Source organism: Trichomonas vaginalis (genome assembly GCF_026262505.1).
Source record: "Trichomonas vaginalis G3 chromosome Unknown ctg_88, whole genome shotgun sequence".
Classification (NCBI taxonomy): domain Eukaryota; phylum Parabasalia; order Trichomonadida; family Trichomonadidae; genus Trichomonas; species Trichomonas vaginalis.
This window is the reverse complement of record NW_026529175.1, coordinates 70190-88112: the sequence shown is the minus strand read 5'-3', so window position 1 is coordinate 88112 and position 17923 is coordinate 70190. Positions and strand designations below refer to the sequence as shown.

Genomic DNA, 17923 nt, shown 5'->3' with positions numbered 1-17923 from the left:
TTAGCTCTTATCTCTAACAAAAAATTAATTTTTAAAAAAATGACCGAATACGTTTCACAGCGAGAAAAAAATAAAAGGCAAGATAGAATTTTCTAGACATAAAGAAGTTGTTTACCGAGTTTTAGCTCTTATCTCTAACAAAAAATTAATTTTTAAAAAAATGACCGAATACGTTTCACAGCGAGAAAAAAATAAAAGGCAAGATAGAATTTTCTAGACATAAAGAAGTTGTTTACCGAGTTTTAGCTCTTATCTCTAACAAAAAATTAATTTTTAAAAAAATGACCGAATACGTTTCACAGCGAGAAAAAAATAAAAGGCAAGATAGAATTTTCTAGACATAAAGAAGTTGTTTACCGAGTTTTAGCTCTTATCTCTAACAAAAAATTAATTTTTAAAAAAATGACCGAATACGTTTCACAGCGAGAAAAAAATAAAAGGCAAGATAGAATTTTCTAGACATAAAGAAGTTGTTTACCGAGTTTTAGCTCTTATCTCTAACAAAAAATTAATTTTTAAAAAAATGACCGAATACGTTTCACAGCGAGAAAAAAATAAAAGGCAAGATAGAATTTTCTAGACATAAAGAAGTTGTCTACCAAGTGTCAGCTGTTACTTCTTCTCAATACTGATATAAAATAAAAATCTTTATTATTTATTTAACCTTTATTGTTTCATTAAACTTCATTTATTTTATATTATAGTTTTATTCTTTTAGCTACTTGTAAACTAATCTAATTTTATATCATCATTTTACCGGATTATTCTTCAGTACATCGATTGTGTATCTAAATAATATCATTATCCTTATTCTGTTTTTTCCAAAATTCTTTTAAATATCTTTTTTGGTTAGATTACTTTATACTTTTTACTTTTATTTTTTAATTTCAAAAAAAAAATTTGGTGATTGTTCTATTCTGTTACAATGTGCATTATCATATTCTAATGAATTATTCATTACATACATTTAAAAAAACTTGTTAAAAATGAAATTAAAAAATTATGTTTATTATTACGCTGTGAATGTGTCAACAGCGGTCATGCCTGTATCTGTATCCCATATTTGCCACAACCTTTCTGTATCTGCATTTGTGTATTTCGGTTTCAGCTGATACATTTGATTTGGCGTGTAATTTGTTCCAGTTAATGGATTAATTGGGAGATCTTCATGCGGTGTTATTATTGTACTCCCAAATAAAGGCAGGAATAGCCTGAATGCTTTGGCAGCGCTCCAATGTCGGCCAGAATCTCTCAATCTTCCCATTTTGGTAGGGAGAATGAGAGTCTGTATGCCGCCATTGGACGCCCCAAAGATCAAGTAGATCTTGAAAGGCGCCCCTATTTTCTGAACCGTTGTCGGTCCAGAAACAATAAGGGGCGCCAAATTCAATGAAGGCGGAAGCCGCAACGTTCGCTGTCGTCGCTGCCAGCATATCTGGTATTTGGATACACGCTAGGACTTTGCGGCTAAAATCGTCGATTATGCCATAAATATACTGGCCACGAACACCCCTAAAATAATGAACATCTGCGTGCCAGATAAGATTGGGTGAAAGCGCCCAATATCTTACTGCTGTTTCTGGCCCGGCATGCTCTAATCGCGTCTTGGTGAAATGATTTTCTTTGAAGTATCTGCGTACTTCTCTATAAGATAAATCAATTTGTTGTATCATAAGACGAAATGGTGGAAGTGAACTCAAAATAAGAGTAATTAGGTTATTTTGCCGACCAAATATATTTACAAGGCAAAATATCATATTACATGTCAACCTATTATCAGTATGTTTTGATAAAAAAAATTTATCAAATATCATATTAAAATTAACATCTATATCTATATCAATATCTACACTATAAATTTTTTTATTCAATATCATAGATTTCAAAAATTTATTTCAATTTTAAATTAATTTATGGTTTTCATCAAATTGTTTTTTATTAAAAAGCATGTTTCACAATTTTTACGGTTTCTTTCAAAAGTTATAAAAAGAGAGTCAATAAGAAATTTCAACGCTTCAAGAAGGAATCAAAGAAATTGACGAAGTTCCAGAATTTTATTCAACAATTCTTAATCAATTAACAAAAACTATACCGAAACTTATCTTACCATCCAAATCAAATCACATTACATACGGAATAAACATTTAATCTTTTACCATTAAAATTATATTTATACGTTATTTAATTTTTTTACGTCTAAGTTGAATAGGATAATAGCCGAAGATATAAAGTAACTATAGTTTACAAGCTAAGGAACAAATCGAGAAAGGGACAAACTATCCAGTGTCACTTTTCAAAGGAATAAAAAAAATAATAAAGATGAAATAATAACATGAAATCTTATATAAATATAATTTTATCTAAATAGATAAATGAATTAAGCAGTTTACAGTTATATATATTTAATGAGAGACAATATCTAGTTCTATGGTAGAAATGACTCTTAGACTCAAATAAGTAACACAGATAGAAAGTACTCAGTATAACAATTATATATGTACACTCAAAGTTAGTCGCTGCTAAAATCTTAACCTTGCATTTCGGGAAAATCTGACAAATGGCTCTTAGACTCAAATAAGTAACACAGATAGAAAGTACTCAGTATAACAATTATATATGTACACTCAAAGTTAGTCGCTGCTAAAATCTTAACCTTGCATTTCGGGAAAATCTGACAAATGGCTCTTAGACTTGTTTTGATAATTAATTCTTCAATTATATTATAATTTATAACAAATTTCCTCAAACTATCTGTATGTCATTCAATTCCCGGCCACTACATTCAATGATGGACCATTTCCTTCAAATTTTGAAATACCTTATTCAATTTGTTGTATGGAGCCCGTGATATTCAACACTATGGAGCTCCTCCAGTTTGGTATCCAAGAAGAGATAAAAGCTAGCATGGGCTACTCTCAAAAATGCAGGAAAGAATACTCCACGATCGAATACAAATGTAAGTATCCACAATGTCAAGCTAAATTCAAAGTCCGGATAATAGATCAAGATAAATATGAACTACTAATCCACTCTGACTCTCATGATCATTCTGCACCTCCGAAATCAACAAAAACAATATCCTCATTATTTGTCAGAAATTATCTTAAACATTACTTTGAAAACAATATGAATCATGCTACAGCTCAACTTAAGTGTTTCCAAGACTTAAATATTTCATATACAGACGAAGAGTTACTTTCAATATTTGCACAAGGTCCAGATGCATTACGTAAATTTGCTCAAAGAGCTGAAATTGTTTCCAAACGCTTTAGTTCGGATGAAAAAGTTTCTTTAGCTATCTTTGTCGAATCTGTTCAAGAAAGTTGTCCAGAAGATTTAATTGAATTTATCTCTGAGCCGGGAAAACTAGTTTTTTTATATGCACCTTTCGAAGCGAAGGCCCTTGGTCACCAAATTTCTACGTTTCACATCGATTCAACGTATAAACTTCTAAGGGCTAACATTCCATTATATGCACTCACAGGAAAAACAGAACATACTATTGTTTTTCCTTTTTTGTATTTCTTTATTTCTCCTGACACAAGCGAAAATATTCAATATTGTGTTTGTCGTTATTTTCAATATATTAATAGAGAACCCGAGATGATAAGTATGGACTGCGCCCCACAAATAGCCGAGGCAATTGAGCGAGGTATTCCAAACTGTCATATTCTTTGGTGTGGCGTGCATGTCCTTCGCGCCATATTAAGAAAAGCGGATAAGTTTAAATCACGAGACAATTTTGAAGAATTTTATAATCTAATGAAATTATTAGTATTCGATACTAAAGAAGAATCTCCCGAGGAAGAACAGAACCAAGAAGAAGAAAATCCTAGAGAGGAACCAGCTCAATCTCACTTACTTCAAGCAGAAGAAATTGAAGAAGAGGAACAATATGAAGAAGAATTCATCGAAAATGAATTTCAACCTTCTCAAATCTTTTTACCACGAGAATCTTCTGATGATCCAAACGATTCTGAATTTATTCCAGAAGAAGAAACGTTTGAAACAAGTGAAGAAGTTCCAGAGCACCTCACTCAAGAAGAAGCTGCAGACCTAGATGCAGTTTATGATCGAATTCTTGAAATTCTTTCCACTGAACCGAAAGCCCAAAAGTACTTCGATAGGCAATGGAGGCATCATTTAGATCGTTGGAATAAGCGCTATCGCAACGGAGGTGACGCGACTAATAACGTCAGTGAGTCACATTTCAAAGTTCTCAAGCATTCTTATTTCCCAGAGAGAAGGAATATTCGATTAGACGATTTTGTTGTTGAATTATACACAACGGTTGTTCCAGCATTATTGATTAAATTTAAAGTTCAATTAATCAATAGTGATAAAGTTGTTCGTATATTACGAAAAGCTAATGACCATGAACAAATATTGGAAAACAAAAAAGTCGAATGTTTGAAAATGCTTGAAGCAATATATTCAAGTTTGCAACAAGGATCAATAGATTCAAATCTTGTTTATTGTACTTTAAAGGTACTTTTAAAAAAGAAACAATTAATGTAAAAGATTCAAATAATTTTTTATTATTATTTTATTAATTTTTTAAAAATAAGGTTAATAAAAAGTGACACTGGATAGTTGTCCCACACTCGAACAAATCAGCATTGAAACTAAAAAATGCTGAAATATTATAATAAATTGAAGAAATACTGTGATAGAATACCTAGTTATACTAGATACTATTATAATATGAATTCATTTGTATTGAATATCGATAATAAAAAATCGATGAAATATTAAAATGAGAATAAATTAATAATGAGATTATAAATTAGAATTATTTCTCTTTTATTTAAAATAAAAACTTAGTTCTATTTAAATTCGATAAAGAAGTACGAAAAAGTTGTATTATACGTATGATGTTGCCCGATGTTTGGTAACACTATTGTAGAATATAAGCATATATGATAGAAAAGCAATATGCTTAATATCGAGTAATTCTAATTTTTTACGAAATTATTCAAATACGTTATTTTTTAGTTTCAATGCTGATTTGTTCCTTAGCTTGTAAACTATAGTTACTTTATATCTTCGGCTATTATCCTATTCAACTTAGACGTAAAAAAATTAAATAACGTATAAATATAATTTTAATGGTAAAAGATTAAATGTTTATTCCGTATGTAATGTGATTTGATTTGGATGGTAAGATAAGTTTCGGTATAGTTTTTGTTAATTGATTAAGAATTGTTGAATAAAATTCTGGAACTTCGTCAATTTCTTTGATTCCTTCTTGAAGCGTTGAAATTTCTTATTGACTCCTTTTTTATAACTTTTGAAAGAAACCGTAAAAATTGTGAAACATGCTTTTTAATAAAAAACAATTTTGATGAAAACCATAAATTAATTTAAAATTGAAATAAATTTTTGAAATCTATGATATTGAATAAAAAAATTTATAGTGTAGATATTGATATAGATATAGATGTTAATTTTAATATGATATTTGATAAATTTTTTTTATCAAAACATACTGATAATAGGTTGACATGTAATATGATATTTTGCCTTGTAAATATATTTGGTCGGCAAAATAACCTAATTACTCTTATTTTGAGTTCACTTCCACCATTTCGTCTTATGATACAACAAATTGATTTATCTTATAGAGAAGTACGCAGATACTTCAAAGAAAATCATTTCACCAAGACGCGATTAGAGCATGCCGGCCAGAAACAGCAGTAAGATATTGGCGCTTTCACCCAATCTTATCTGGCACGCAGATGTTCATTATTTTAGGGGTGTTCGTGGCCAGTATATTTATGGCATAATCGACGATTTTAGCCGCAAAGTCCTAGCGTGTATCCAAATACCAGATATGCTGGCAACGACGACAGCGAACGTTGCGGCTTCCGCCTTCATTGAATTTGGCGCCCCTTATTGTTTCTGGACCGACAACGGTTCAGAAAATAGGGGCGCCTTTCAAGATCTACTTGATCTTTGGGGCGTCCAATGGCGGCATACAGACTCTCATTCTCCCTACCAAAATGGGAAGATTGAGAGATTCTGGCCGACATTGGAGCGCTGCCAAAGCATTCAGGCTATTCCTGCCTTTATTTGGGAGTACAATAATAACACACCGCATGAAGATCTCCCAATTAATCCATTAACTGGAACAAATTACACGCCAAATCAAATGTATCAGCTGAAACCGAAATACACAAATGCAGATACAGAAAGGTTGTGGCAAATATGGGATACAGATACAGGCATGACCGCTGTTGACACATTCACAGCGTAATAATAAACATAATTTTTTAATTTCATTTTTAACAAGTTTTTTTAAATGTATGTAATGAATAATTCATTAGAATATGATAATGCACATTGTAACAGAATAGAACAATCACCAAATTTTTTTTTTGAAATTAAAAAATAAAAGTAAAAAGTATAAAGTAATCTAACCAAAAAAGATATTTAAAAGAATTTTGGAAAAAACAGAATAAGGATAATGATATTATTTTAGATACACAATCGATGTACTGAAGAATAATCCGGTAAAATGATGATATAAAATTAGATTAGTTTACAAGTAGCTAAAAGAATAAAACTATAATATAAAATAAATGAAGTTTAATGAAACAATAAAGGTTAAATAAATAATAAAGATTTTTATTTTATATCAGTATTGAGAAGAAGTAACAGCTGACACTTGGTAGACAACTTCTTTATGTCTAGAAAATTCTATCTTGCCTTTTATTTTTTTCTCGCTGTGAAACGTATTCGGTCATTTTTTTAAAAATTAATTTTTTGTTAGAGATAAGAGCTAAAACTCGGTAAACAACTTCTTTATGTCTAGAAAATTCTATCTTGCCTTTTATTTTTTTCTCGCTGTGAAACGTATTCGGTCATTTTTTTAAAAATTAATTTTTTGTTAGAGATAAGAGCTAAAACTCGGTAAACAACTTCTTTATGTCTAGAAAATTCTATCTTGCCTTTTATTTTTTTCTCGCTGTGAAACGTATTCGGTCATTTTTTTAAAAATTAATTTTTTGTTAGAGATAAGAGCTAAAACTCGGTAAACAACTTCTTTATGTCTAGAAAATTCTATCTTGCCTTTTATTTTTTTCTCGCTGTGAAACGTATTCGGTCATTTTTTTAAAAATTAATTTTTTGTTAGAGATAAGAGCTAAAACTCGGTAAACAACTTCTTTATGTCTAGAAAATTCTATCTTGCCTTTTATTTTTTTCTCGCTGTGAAACGTATTCGGTCATTTTTTTAAAAATTAATTTTTTGTTAGAGATAAGAGCTAAAACTTTGCAGACAACTCCCCCATGTCTAGCAAATTTAACATTCGTCTCCCATTTTTATATATTTGGTTTAGAATGTTCGAAAATGCGTAATATGGTCATTAATATTAATTAAAAAGAACCTTGAATTAATTCAATCTGATCTCACAAAATATTTTAAATTACAAACTTTGTAGTTTGAATAGATAATTAGTATTAAACTCAAATAACTAGTTTATTTTTGAATAAAAATTATTTGAATTCATTCAATTTTGTGAATTTCCCTTCAAAAATCAAGTTTAAATATCTTATTTGCCATATAATTATAAATACAATGAAACATATTCGAAATTGAAAAGAATGACTTTTTCTGTTCTTTCAATCATTCAATTTGAATTTTGCAATATTGGATTTCTCATTAAATAGCTATTAAAAACAACAAGCAATTTAACTTACATTCAAATTTATTTGTGTTATATTCAATCTTCTCAAAACTTATAATTTTCGGCTATAGCATGAGTATATGCTATATAATATAATAAACCTATAATAGTATCATTCTTTCAATTATTTGAAGAGAAAACCGAAAAAATCTATTTTCGGTCTATAACAAAAAATAATTGTATTTTAAAAAACGATTAAATTATCCTTTCATTATTTTAAACTTGAATTAGTTTTTATGATTGACTAAAGCAATCATATTTATTCATCATTAAATAAACAAAAAAATAATATTTGAGAGTTATTTCAAAAAAACACATTGAATTTATTAATTTGTCTCAATTTCAGTATTATAAATTTTTATAATTTCAATATTTTGAAATACACTTTTTAATATTTCAATATTTATGATATTTCAATGTATTAAGTGGTCTCAAATTGAGCTTCTCAAATATAAGTTTGCCTATTCAAATAATAAAATTAAATAATATTTAAAATAATAAATAAAAGTGATTGAGGTTATAGCAAAACGGCTGTTTTATTCATTAATTCTTAAAAATAAAAAGGGTAAAAACTAAATAAAATGGGTAAAACTCAATAGTGTCTGTGCTATCATTCAATTTGAAGGTGTCTTTTGAAGCCGCAAGACACATTGAATTTTTGAATAGTGTATTATGGTTTGACAGACACCAATGAAAAAAATAAAATGATATTTATTTTAAATATATAAGATCCTTATATAAAATATAAATATTTTATCGTTTTATTTTCTTGTTTTAGAAATGTTTTTTATTGAAAAATCGATAAAACTAACTCGAAAATAAAATTATTGATTTAAAGACACTATGATGACACCAGGCAAATCTTCCAAGACACCTATCGTCGGGAATCTAGCAACCCTATTAAAATTCAAAAATCCCTTAATTCCTGAGGATTTTGGAAAAAAGTTTTTACATGAACATGTGTATATTATATGAAGTATATTGATAAGGTAAAAATCAAATTTTATTGCATATTCATCGAGAAAATAAACTAACGAATCCCTCAAAATTGAGAGGGTAATCCTCCTCCTCTCAAATAAACGTATATACGGGTGCACCTTTAAATCATCTTGTTTCCTATTCCAAAAGAATGTCGTCGTTAGACTAAACAATTATTTTTTATTTAAACTAAAATTATTAATTGAATAGGTCAAAAATAAGAACGCGATTTTTGGGCTAAAATTCAAAAGTTTACAACATTTTGAACGGTTTTTTCCTCTCAATTTGCTTTTCTCGTCTCAATTTGTGTCCCTAGTATACTTAACTTGGCACGATTTGACATACACAGATCGAACATATTTTACAAACTCTATCATAATCCTTTCTAATAATTGTCGAAATAAAAATCGTTTATCAACAATCACATTATTTTTTTATTGTTTTCAAACTTCTTTTCATACCTTTTCTTTATTTAATAAAGTTCAGTTTTTTATTTTTATTAATTTTTCTTTTCAATTTCAAAAGATGTATTCAATTAATTGTGTTATTCGATATATTCAATTGGTTTAAGAATTAGATTAAAGTTTAATAAATTATCATAATAAAATTTTCGGATTGTTTTTTAGAAAATATGTGTATCGTTTTGAATGATTTTATAATGTGTATATACGAAGAATTAGAGGGTGTGAGAAACTATTACAAACGATAGTACTCACACCCTCCAATTCCTAGCCAAAATGGCTAAAAATTGGGTGCAATTTTTTACATTGCACCCATTTTTTAGCCATTTTGGCTGAGAACTACGGTCTGCGAGGCACATAAATAGAATCAGTACCTCGCAGACTATAGTTCTCTATATGGCGTCGAAAATTTTAATAATATATTTTTATATCTTGTATTATAACACAACATATTCACATATATAGCAATAGCAAATCTATATTAACTTAGCCTTAAAACACCAAACTTCTACTTGCATTCTCACTCACAAATGTTAAACACCCTTCTCCAAAAATATAAATTCTTCACAATTTTTTTTAAATTGAGAACATATAAACTGTTATAATTCAATAGTTTCAGATATTAATTAATAATAACAAATTTAAAACATCACATATTAATGATTTTTTTTAAAAAAAATAAAATTTTATTTTCACTTCAAATTTTCATCTCAAATAATTTTAATTAGTGTATACCTTACATCATTATTCTCCATTTTTCAAATATGACAAATAGATGTCAAACACTGTCAAATACTGTCACTTTTTATCAGAAGTGAAGTCATGCTATTTTTCATGCACAACAATTTTTAACCATTTTGGCTGGGGACTATAGCCTGCGAGGTACATAGATAGAATCAGTACATACTCGCAGACTATAGTTCTCTATATGGCGTCGAGAAATTTTGGCGAAATGTCGTCGCATTTCACCAAAATTTTCTCGACGCCATAGGAAGAATTGAAGGGTGTGAGTACTATTGCATGAAATAGTATCTCACACCACCAATTCTTAGCTTAAATATATTTCAATTTTGTCAAAAATTTTTTGACTCCTTATCAAAAATTAATTCAATAATTATACATATTTTTTTAAATATCATTTTATAATAAATATAGATTTATTAAATAGCCTTCTATAATATAATTATATTGATTATATATTTGTGATAAATACCTTATTTTCATAAAATCTGACACGTAAAGTTGTCACTATATCATACCGAAATGCATCACTAGCAAAAGTGACATTTGGCGCCAATTTTAAATTAGTGGATTTTGTGTTTATTATTTAAAAAAATATAATTGATAAAATATAATTAACATTAATAGAATAATATGGATAAGATTTGATAAAAAACAATCATAAATTTTTTTTTGGGCGCCATATAGAGAACTATAGTCTGCGAGGTACTGATTCTATCCATGTACCTCGCAGACCATAGTTCTCAGCCAAAATGGCTGAAAATTGCTCACAATTGTTGAAATTGTGAGCAATTTTTAGCCGTTTTGGCTAAGAATTGGAGGGTGTGAGTACTATAGCATGTAATAGTATCTCACACCCTCCAATTCTTCCTATGGCGCCGAAAAATTTTTGGTGAAATGCGACGACATTTCACCAAAAATTTTCGGCGCCATATAGAGAACTATAGTCTGCGAGGTACTGATTCTATCTATGTACCTCGCAGACCATAGTTCTCAGCCAAAATGCCTCTAAAATTTGTATACCTATAAACTCAAACTTCAATATATTCAATTTTATTTTTATAATTAATTTAAATATATCCATATAATTCTAATGTTTTCTTTTAATTTAAAAATAATAATAATAATAATTAAAAATAAAAATAAAAATAAACTTTTCTATAATATTTATAAAGCTGATTTGATATATAACATATTTAGCTTAACAAAATAACTTAGAAAAATTGCCGCACAAAATAAGAGTAAGTGTCACTTTTTGTCACTTTTCTAGTGATGCATTTCGGTACGGAACAATCGAACCTGTGCACAATTCATATCTTTTGAGGTTATCGTCCGGCCAAACACCACATATCGTTTTTATATAAGGTAGTCACCAAATCTAAGTATAGTGGTTTCGTCATCGTGTCATTTCGGTTCACGAAAAAAATCTGAATGAACTGTTGTAAACAGAAATTCATCAAAAGTGACACCTCAGAAAAGCTAAAATATTGAATTTTTGGAACTTTTGATAGAGCACGTTTTTAAATATTAATTAAAGTAAATGTATATTTTGTAAGGATTCTTTTGAATAAAAAAAATAAAATTTTGAATAAGAACACAAAATCTTCTGAAAAATAATATCACATAAACTCATATTATTTTCTAATATATAACTATTTTATGTAAAAATCAAATTCAATGATCTTAAAAGCGAAGGATAAACCTTGTTATAGACCGAAAATAGATTTTTTCGGTTTTCTCTTCAAATAATTGAAAGAATGATACTATTATAGGTTTATTATATTATATAGCATATACTCATGCTATAGCCGAAAATTATAAGTTTTGAGAAGATTGAATATAACACAAATAAATTTGAATGTAAGTTAAATTGCTTGTTGTTTTTAATAGCTATTTAATGAGAAATCCAATATTGCAAAATTCAAATTGAATGATTGAAAGAACAGAAAAAGTCATTCTTTTCAATTTCGAATATGTTTCATTGTATTTATAATTATATGGCAAATAAGATATTTAAACTTGATTTTTGAAGGGAAATTCACAAAATTGAATGAATTCAAATAATTTTTATTCAAAAATAAACTAGTTATTTGAGTTTAATACTAATTATCTATTCAAACTACAAAGTTTGTAATTTAAAATATTTTGTGAGATCAGATTGAATTAATTCAAGGTTCTTTTTAATTAATATTAATGACCATATTACGCATTTTCGAACATTCTAAACCAAATATATAAAAATGGGAGACGAATGTTAAATTTGCTAGACATGGGGGAGTTGTCTGCAAAGTTTTAGCTCTTATCTCTAACAAAAAATTAATTTTTAAAAAAATGACCGAATACGTTTCACAGCGAGAAAAAAATAAAAGGCAAGATAGAATTTTCTAGACATAAAGAAGTTGTTTACCGAGTTTTAGCTCTTATCTCTAACAAAAAATTAATTTTTAAAAAAATGACCGAATACGTTTCACAGCGAGAAAAAAATAAAAGGCAAGATAGAATTTTCTAGACATAAAGAAGTTGTTTACCGAGTTTTAGCTCTTATCTCTAACAAAAAATTAATTTTTAAAAAAATGACCGAATACGTTTCACAGCGAGAAAAAAATAAAAGGCAAGATAGAATTTTCTAGACATAAAGAAGTTGTTTACCGAGTTTTAGCTCTTATCTCTAACAAAAAATTAATTTTTAAAAAAATGACCGAATACGTTTCACAGCGAGAAAAAAATAAAAGGCAAGATAGAATTTTCTAGACATAAAGAAGTTGTTTACCGAGTTTTAGCTCTTATCTCTAACAAAAAATTAATTTTTAAAAAAATGACCGAATACGTTTCAAGCGAGAAAAAAATAAAAGGCAAGATAGAATTTTCTAGACATAAAGAAGTTGTTTACCGAGTTTTAGCTCTTATCTCTAACAAAAAATTAATTTTTAAAAAAATGACCGAATACGTTTCACAGCGAGAAAAAAATAAAAGGCAAGATAGAATTTTCTAGACATAAAGAAGTTGTTTACCGAGTTTTAGCTCTTATCTCTAACAAAAAATTAATTTTTAAAAAAATGACCGAATACGTTTCACAGCGAGAAAAAAATAAAAGGCAAGATAGAATTTTCTAGACATAAAGAAGTTGTTTACCGAGTTTTAGCTCTTATCTCTAACAAAAAATTAATTTTTAAAAAAATGACCGAATACGTTTCACAGCGAGAAAAAAATAAAAGGCAAGATAGAATTTTCTAGACATAAAGAAGTTGTTTACCGAGTTTTAGCTCTTATCTCTAACAAAAAATTAATTTTTAAAAAAATGACCGAATACGTTTCACAGCGAGAAAAAAATAAAAGGCAAGATAGAATTTTCTAGACATAAAGAAGTTGTTTACCGAGTTTTAGCTCTTATCTCTAACAAAAAATTAATTTTTAAAAAAATGACCGAATACGTTTCACAGCGAGAAAAAAATAAAAGGCAAGATAGAATTTTCTAGACATAAAGAAGTTGTTTACCGAGTTTTAGCTCTTATCTCTAACAAAAAATTAATTTTTAAAAAAATGACCGAATACGTTTCACAGCGAGAAAAAAATAAAAGGCAAGATAGAATTTTCTAGACATAAAGAAGTTGTTTACCGAGTTTTAGCTCTTATCTCTAACAAAAAATTAATTTTTAAAAAAATGACCGAATACGTTTCACAGCGAGAAAAAAATAAAAGGCAAGATAGAATTTTCTAGACATAAAGAAGTTGTTTACCGAGTTTTAGCTCTTATCTCTAACAAAAAATTAATTTTTAAAAAAATGACCGAATACGTTTCACAGCGAGAAAAAAAAAAGGCAAGATAGAATTTTCTAGACATAAAGAAGTTGTTTACCGAGTTTTAGCTCTTATCTCTAACAAAAAATTAATTTTTAAAAAAATGACCGAATACGTTTCACAGCGAGAAAAAAATAAAAGGCAAGATAGAATTTTCTAGACATAAAGAAGTTGTTTACCGAGTTTTAGCTCTTATCTCTAACAAAAAATTAATTTTTAAAAAAATGACCGAATACGTTTCACAGCGAGAAAAAAATAAAAGGCAAGATAGAATTTTCTAGACATAAAGAAGTTGTTTACCGAGTTTTAGCTCTTATCTCTAACAAAAAATTAATTTTTAAAAAAATGACCGAATACGTTTCACAGCGAGAAAAAAATAAAAGGCAAGATAGAATTTTCTAGACATAAAGAAGTTGTTTACCGAGTTTTAGCTCTTATCTCTAACAAAAAATTAATTTTTAAAAAAATGACCGAATACGTTTCACAGCGAGAAAAAAATAAAAGGCAAGATAGAATTTTCTAGACATAAAGAAGTTGTTTACCGAGTTTTAGCTCTTATCTCTAACAAAAAATTAATTTTTAAAAAAATGACCGAATACTTTCACAGCGAGAAAAAAATAAAAGGCAAGATAGAATTTTCTAGACATAAAGAAGTTGTTTACCGAGTTTTAGCTCTTATCTCTAACAAAAAATTAATTTTTAAAAAAATGACCGAATACGTTTCACAGCGAGAAAAAAAATAAAAGGCAAGATAGAATTTTCTAGACATAAAGAAGTTGTTTACCGAGTTTAGCTCTTATCTCTAACAAAAAATTAATTTTAAAAAAAATGACCGAATACGTTTTCACAGCGAGAAAAAATAAAAGGCAAGATAGAATTTTCTAGACATAAAGAAGTTGTTTACCGAGTTTTAGCTCTTATCTCTAACAAAAAATTAATTTTTTAAAAAAATGACCGAATACGTTTCACAGCGAGAAAAAAATAAAAGGCAAGATAGAATTTTCTAGACATAAAGAAGTTGTTTACCGAGTTTTAGCTCTTATCTCTAACAAAAAATTAATTTTTAAAAAAATGACCGAATACGTTTCACAGCGAGAAAAAAATAAAAGGCAAGATAGAATTTTCTAGACATAAAGAAGTTGTTTACCGAGTTTTAGCTCTTATCTCTAACAAAAAATTAATTTTTAAAAAAATGACCGAATACGTTTCACAGCGAGAAAAAAATAAAAGGCAAGATAGAATTTTCTAGACATAAAGAAGTTGTCTACCAAGTGTCAGCTGTTACTTCTTCTCAATACTGATATAAAATAAAAATCTTTATTATTTATTTAACCTTTATTGTTTCATTAAACTTCATTTATTTTATATTATAGTTTTATTCTTTTAGCTACTTGTAAACTAATCTAATTTTATATCATCATTTTACCGGATTATTCTTCAGTACATCGATTGTGTATCTAAAATAATATCATTATCCTTATTCTGTTTTTTCCAAAATTCTTTTAAATATCTTTTTTGGTTAGATTACTTTATACTTTTTACTTTTATTTTTTAATTTCAAAAAAAAAATTTGGTGATTGTTCTATTCTGTTACAATGTGCATTATCATATTCTAATGAATTATTCATTACATACATTTAAAAAAACTTGTTAAAAATGAAATTAAAAAATTATGTTTATTATTACGCTGTGAATGTGTCAACAGCGGTCATGCCTGTATCTGTATCCCATATTTGCCACAACCTTTCTGTATCTGCATTTGTGTATTTCGGTTTCAGCTGATACATTTGATTTGGCGTGTAATTTGTTCCAGTTAATGGATTAATTGGGAGATCTTCATGCGGTGTGTTATTATTGTACTCCCAAATAAAGGCAGGAATAGCCTGAATGCTTTGGCAGCGCTCCAATGTCGGCCAGAATCTCTCAATCTTCCCATTTTGGTAGGGAGAATGAGAGTCTGTATGCCGCCATTGGACGCCCCAAAGATCAAGTAGATCTTGAAAGGCGCCCCTATTTTCTGAACCGTTGTCGGTCCAGAAACAATAAGGGGCGCCAAATTCAATGAAGGCGGAAGCCGCAACGTTCGCTGTCGTCGCTGCCAGCATATCTGGTATTTGGATACACGCTAGGACTTTGCGGCTAAAATCGTCGATTATGCCATAAATATACTGGCCACGAACACCCCTAAAATAATGAACATCTGCGTGCCAGATAAGATTGGGTGAAAGCGCCCAATATCTTACTGCTGTTTCTGGCCCGGCATGCTCTAATCGCGTCTTGGTGAAATGATTTTCTTTGAAGTATCTGCGTACTTCTCTATAAGATAAATCAATTTGTTGTATCATAAGACGAAATGGTGGAAGTGAACTCAAAATAAGAGTAATTAGGTTATTTTGCCGACCAAATATATTTACAAGGCAAAATATCATATTACATGTCAACCTATTATCAGTATGTTTTGATAAAAAAAATTTATCAAATATCATATTAAAATTAACATCTATATCTATATCAATATCTACACTATAAATTTTTTTATTCAATATCATAGATTTCAAAAATTTATTTCAATTTTAAATTAATTTATGGTTTTCATCAAAATTGTTTTTTATTAAAAAGCATGTTTCACAATTTTTACGGTTTCTTTCAAAAGTTATAAAAAAGAGTCAATAAGAAATTTCAACGCTTCAAGAAGGAATCAAAGAAATTGACGAAGTTCCAGAATTTTATTCAACAATTCTTAATCAATTAACAAAACTATACCGAAACTTATCTTACCATCCAAATCAAATCACATTACATACGGAATAAACATTTAATCTTTTACCATTAAAATTATATTTATACGTTATTTAATTTTTTACGTCTAAGTTGAATAGGATAATAGCCGAAGATATAAAGTAACTATAGTTTACAAGCTAAGGAACAAATCGAGAAAGGGACAAACTATCCAGTGTCACTTTTCAAAGGAATAAAAAAAATAATAAAGATGAAATAATAACATGAAATCTTATATAAATATAATTTTATCTAAATAGATAAATGAATTAAGCAGTTTACAGTTATATATATTTAATGAGAGACAATATCTAGTTCTATGGTAGAAATGACTCTTAGACTCAAATAAGTAACACAGATAGAAAGTACTCAGTATAACAATTATATATGTACACTCAAAGTTAGTCGCTGCTAAAATCTTAACCTTGCATTTCGGGAAAATCTGACAAATGGCTCTTAGACTCAAATAAGTAACACAGATAGAAAGTACTCAGTATAACAATTATATATGTACACTCAAAGTTAGTCGCTGCTAAAATCTTAACCTTGCATTTCGGGAAAATCTGACAAATGGCTCTTAGACTTGTTTTGATAATTAATTCTTCAATTATATTATAATTTATAACAAATTTCCTCAAACTATCTGTATGTCATTCAATTCCCGGCCACTACATTCAATGATGGACCATTTCCTTCAAATTTTGAAATACCTTATTCAATTTGTTGTATGGAGCCCGTGATATTCAACACTATGGAGCTCCTCCAGTTTGGTATCCAAGAAGAGATAAAAGCTAGCATGGGCTACTCTCAAAAATGCAGGAAAGAATACTCCACGATCGAATACAAATGTAAGTATCCACAATGTCAAGCTAAATTCAAAGTCCGGATAATAGATCAAGATAAATATGAACTACTAATCCACTCTGACTCTCATGATCATTCTGCACCTCCGAAATCAACAAAAACAATATCCTCATTATTTGTCAGAAATTATCTTAAACATTACTTTGAAAACAATATGAATCATGCTACAGCTCAACTTAAGTGTTTCCAAGACTTAAATATTTCATATACAGACGAAGAGTTACTTTCAATATTTGCACAAGGTCCAGATGCATTACGTAAATTTGCTCAAAGAGCTGAAATTGTTTCCAAACGCTTTAGTTCGGATGAAAAAGTTTCTTTAGCTATCTTTGTCGAATCTGTTCAAGAAAGTTGTCCAGAAGATTTAATTGAATTTATCTCTGAGCCGGGAAAACTAGTTTTTTTATATGCACCTTTCGAAGCGAAGGCCCTTGGTCACCAAATTTCTACGTTTCACATCGATTCAACGTATAAACTTCTAAGGGCTAACATTCCATTATATGCACTCACAGGAAAAACAGAACATACTATTGTTTTTCCTTTTTTGTATTTCTTTATTTCTCCTGACACAAGCGAAAATATTCAATATTGTGTTTGTCGTTATTTTCAATATAT

At 28.6% G+C, this 17923-nt stretch overlaps 1 protein-coding gene and 2 pseudogenes across 3 annotated transcripts, besides 11 other annotated features; 2 read left to right on the top strand and 1 right to left on the bottom strand.

Moving 5' to 3' along the window:
- Positions 1-1012: 1012 nt before the first annotated feature.
- Positions 1013-1920: a mobile genetic element.
- A 342-nt stretch (positions 1921-2262) lies between these two features.
- Positions 2263-4606: a mobile genetic element.
- Positions 3604-4509, top strand: TVAGG3_1072350 (annotated as a pseudogene). Its single transcript has one exon. A coding segment is annotated over exon 1 (906 nt).
- A 16-nt stretch (positions 4607-4622) lies between the features above and the next one.
- Positions 4623-4672: a mobile genetic element.
- A 347-nt stretch (positions 4673-5019) lies between these two features.
- Positions 5020-5048: a mobile genetic element.
- Positions 5049-5391: 343 nt separating this feature from the next.
- Positions 5392-6256: a mobile genetic element.
- Positions 6257-6519: 263 nt separating this feature from the next.
- Positions 6520-6548: a mobile genetic element.
- Positions 6549-7017: 469 nt separating this feature from the next.
- Positions 7018-7855: a mobile genetic element.
- Positions 7856-11305: 3450 nt separating this feature from the next.
- Positions 11306-11343: a mobile genetic element.
- Positions 11344-11573: 230 nt separating this feature from the next.
- Positions 11574-12414: a mobile genetic element.
- A 2934-nt stretch (positions 12415-15348) lies between these two features.
- Positions 15349-15771, bottom strand: TVAGG3_1072260 (gag-polypeptide of LTR copia-type retrotransposon (UBN2 2) family; the record flags this gene model as incomplete). The annotated part of the gene is made up of 1 exon (XM_051256413.1): positions 15349-15771. The coding sequence occupies one exon, from the start codon at positions 15769-15771 to the stop codon at positions 15349-15351; it is 423 nt and encodes a 140-aa protein (XP_051076380.1).
- Positions 15349-16258: a mobile genetic element.
- Positions 16259-16598: 340 nt separating this feature from the next.
- Positions 16599-17923: part of a mobile genetic element that runs on past the window's edge.
- TVAGG3_1072240 lies at positions 17463-17907 on the top strand (annotated as a pseudogene). Its single transcript has one exon. A coding segment is annotated over exon 1 (445 nt).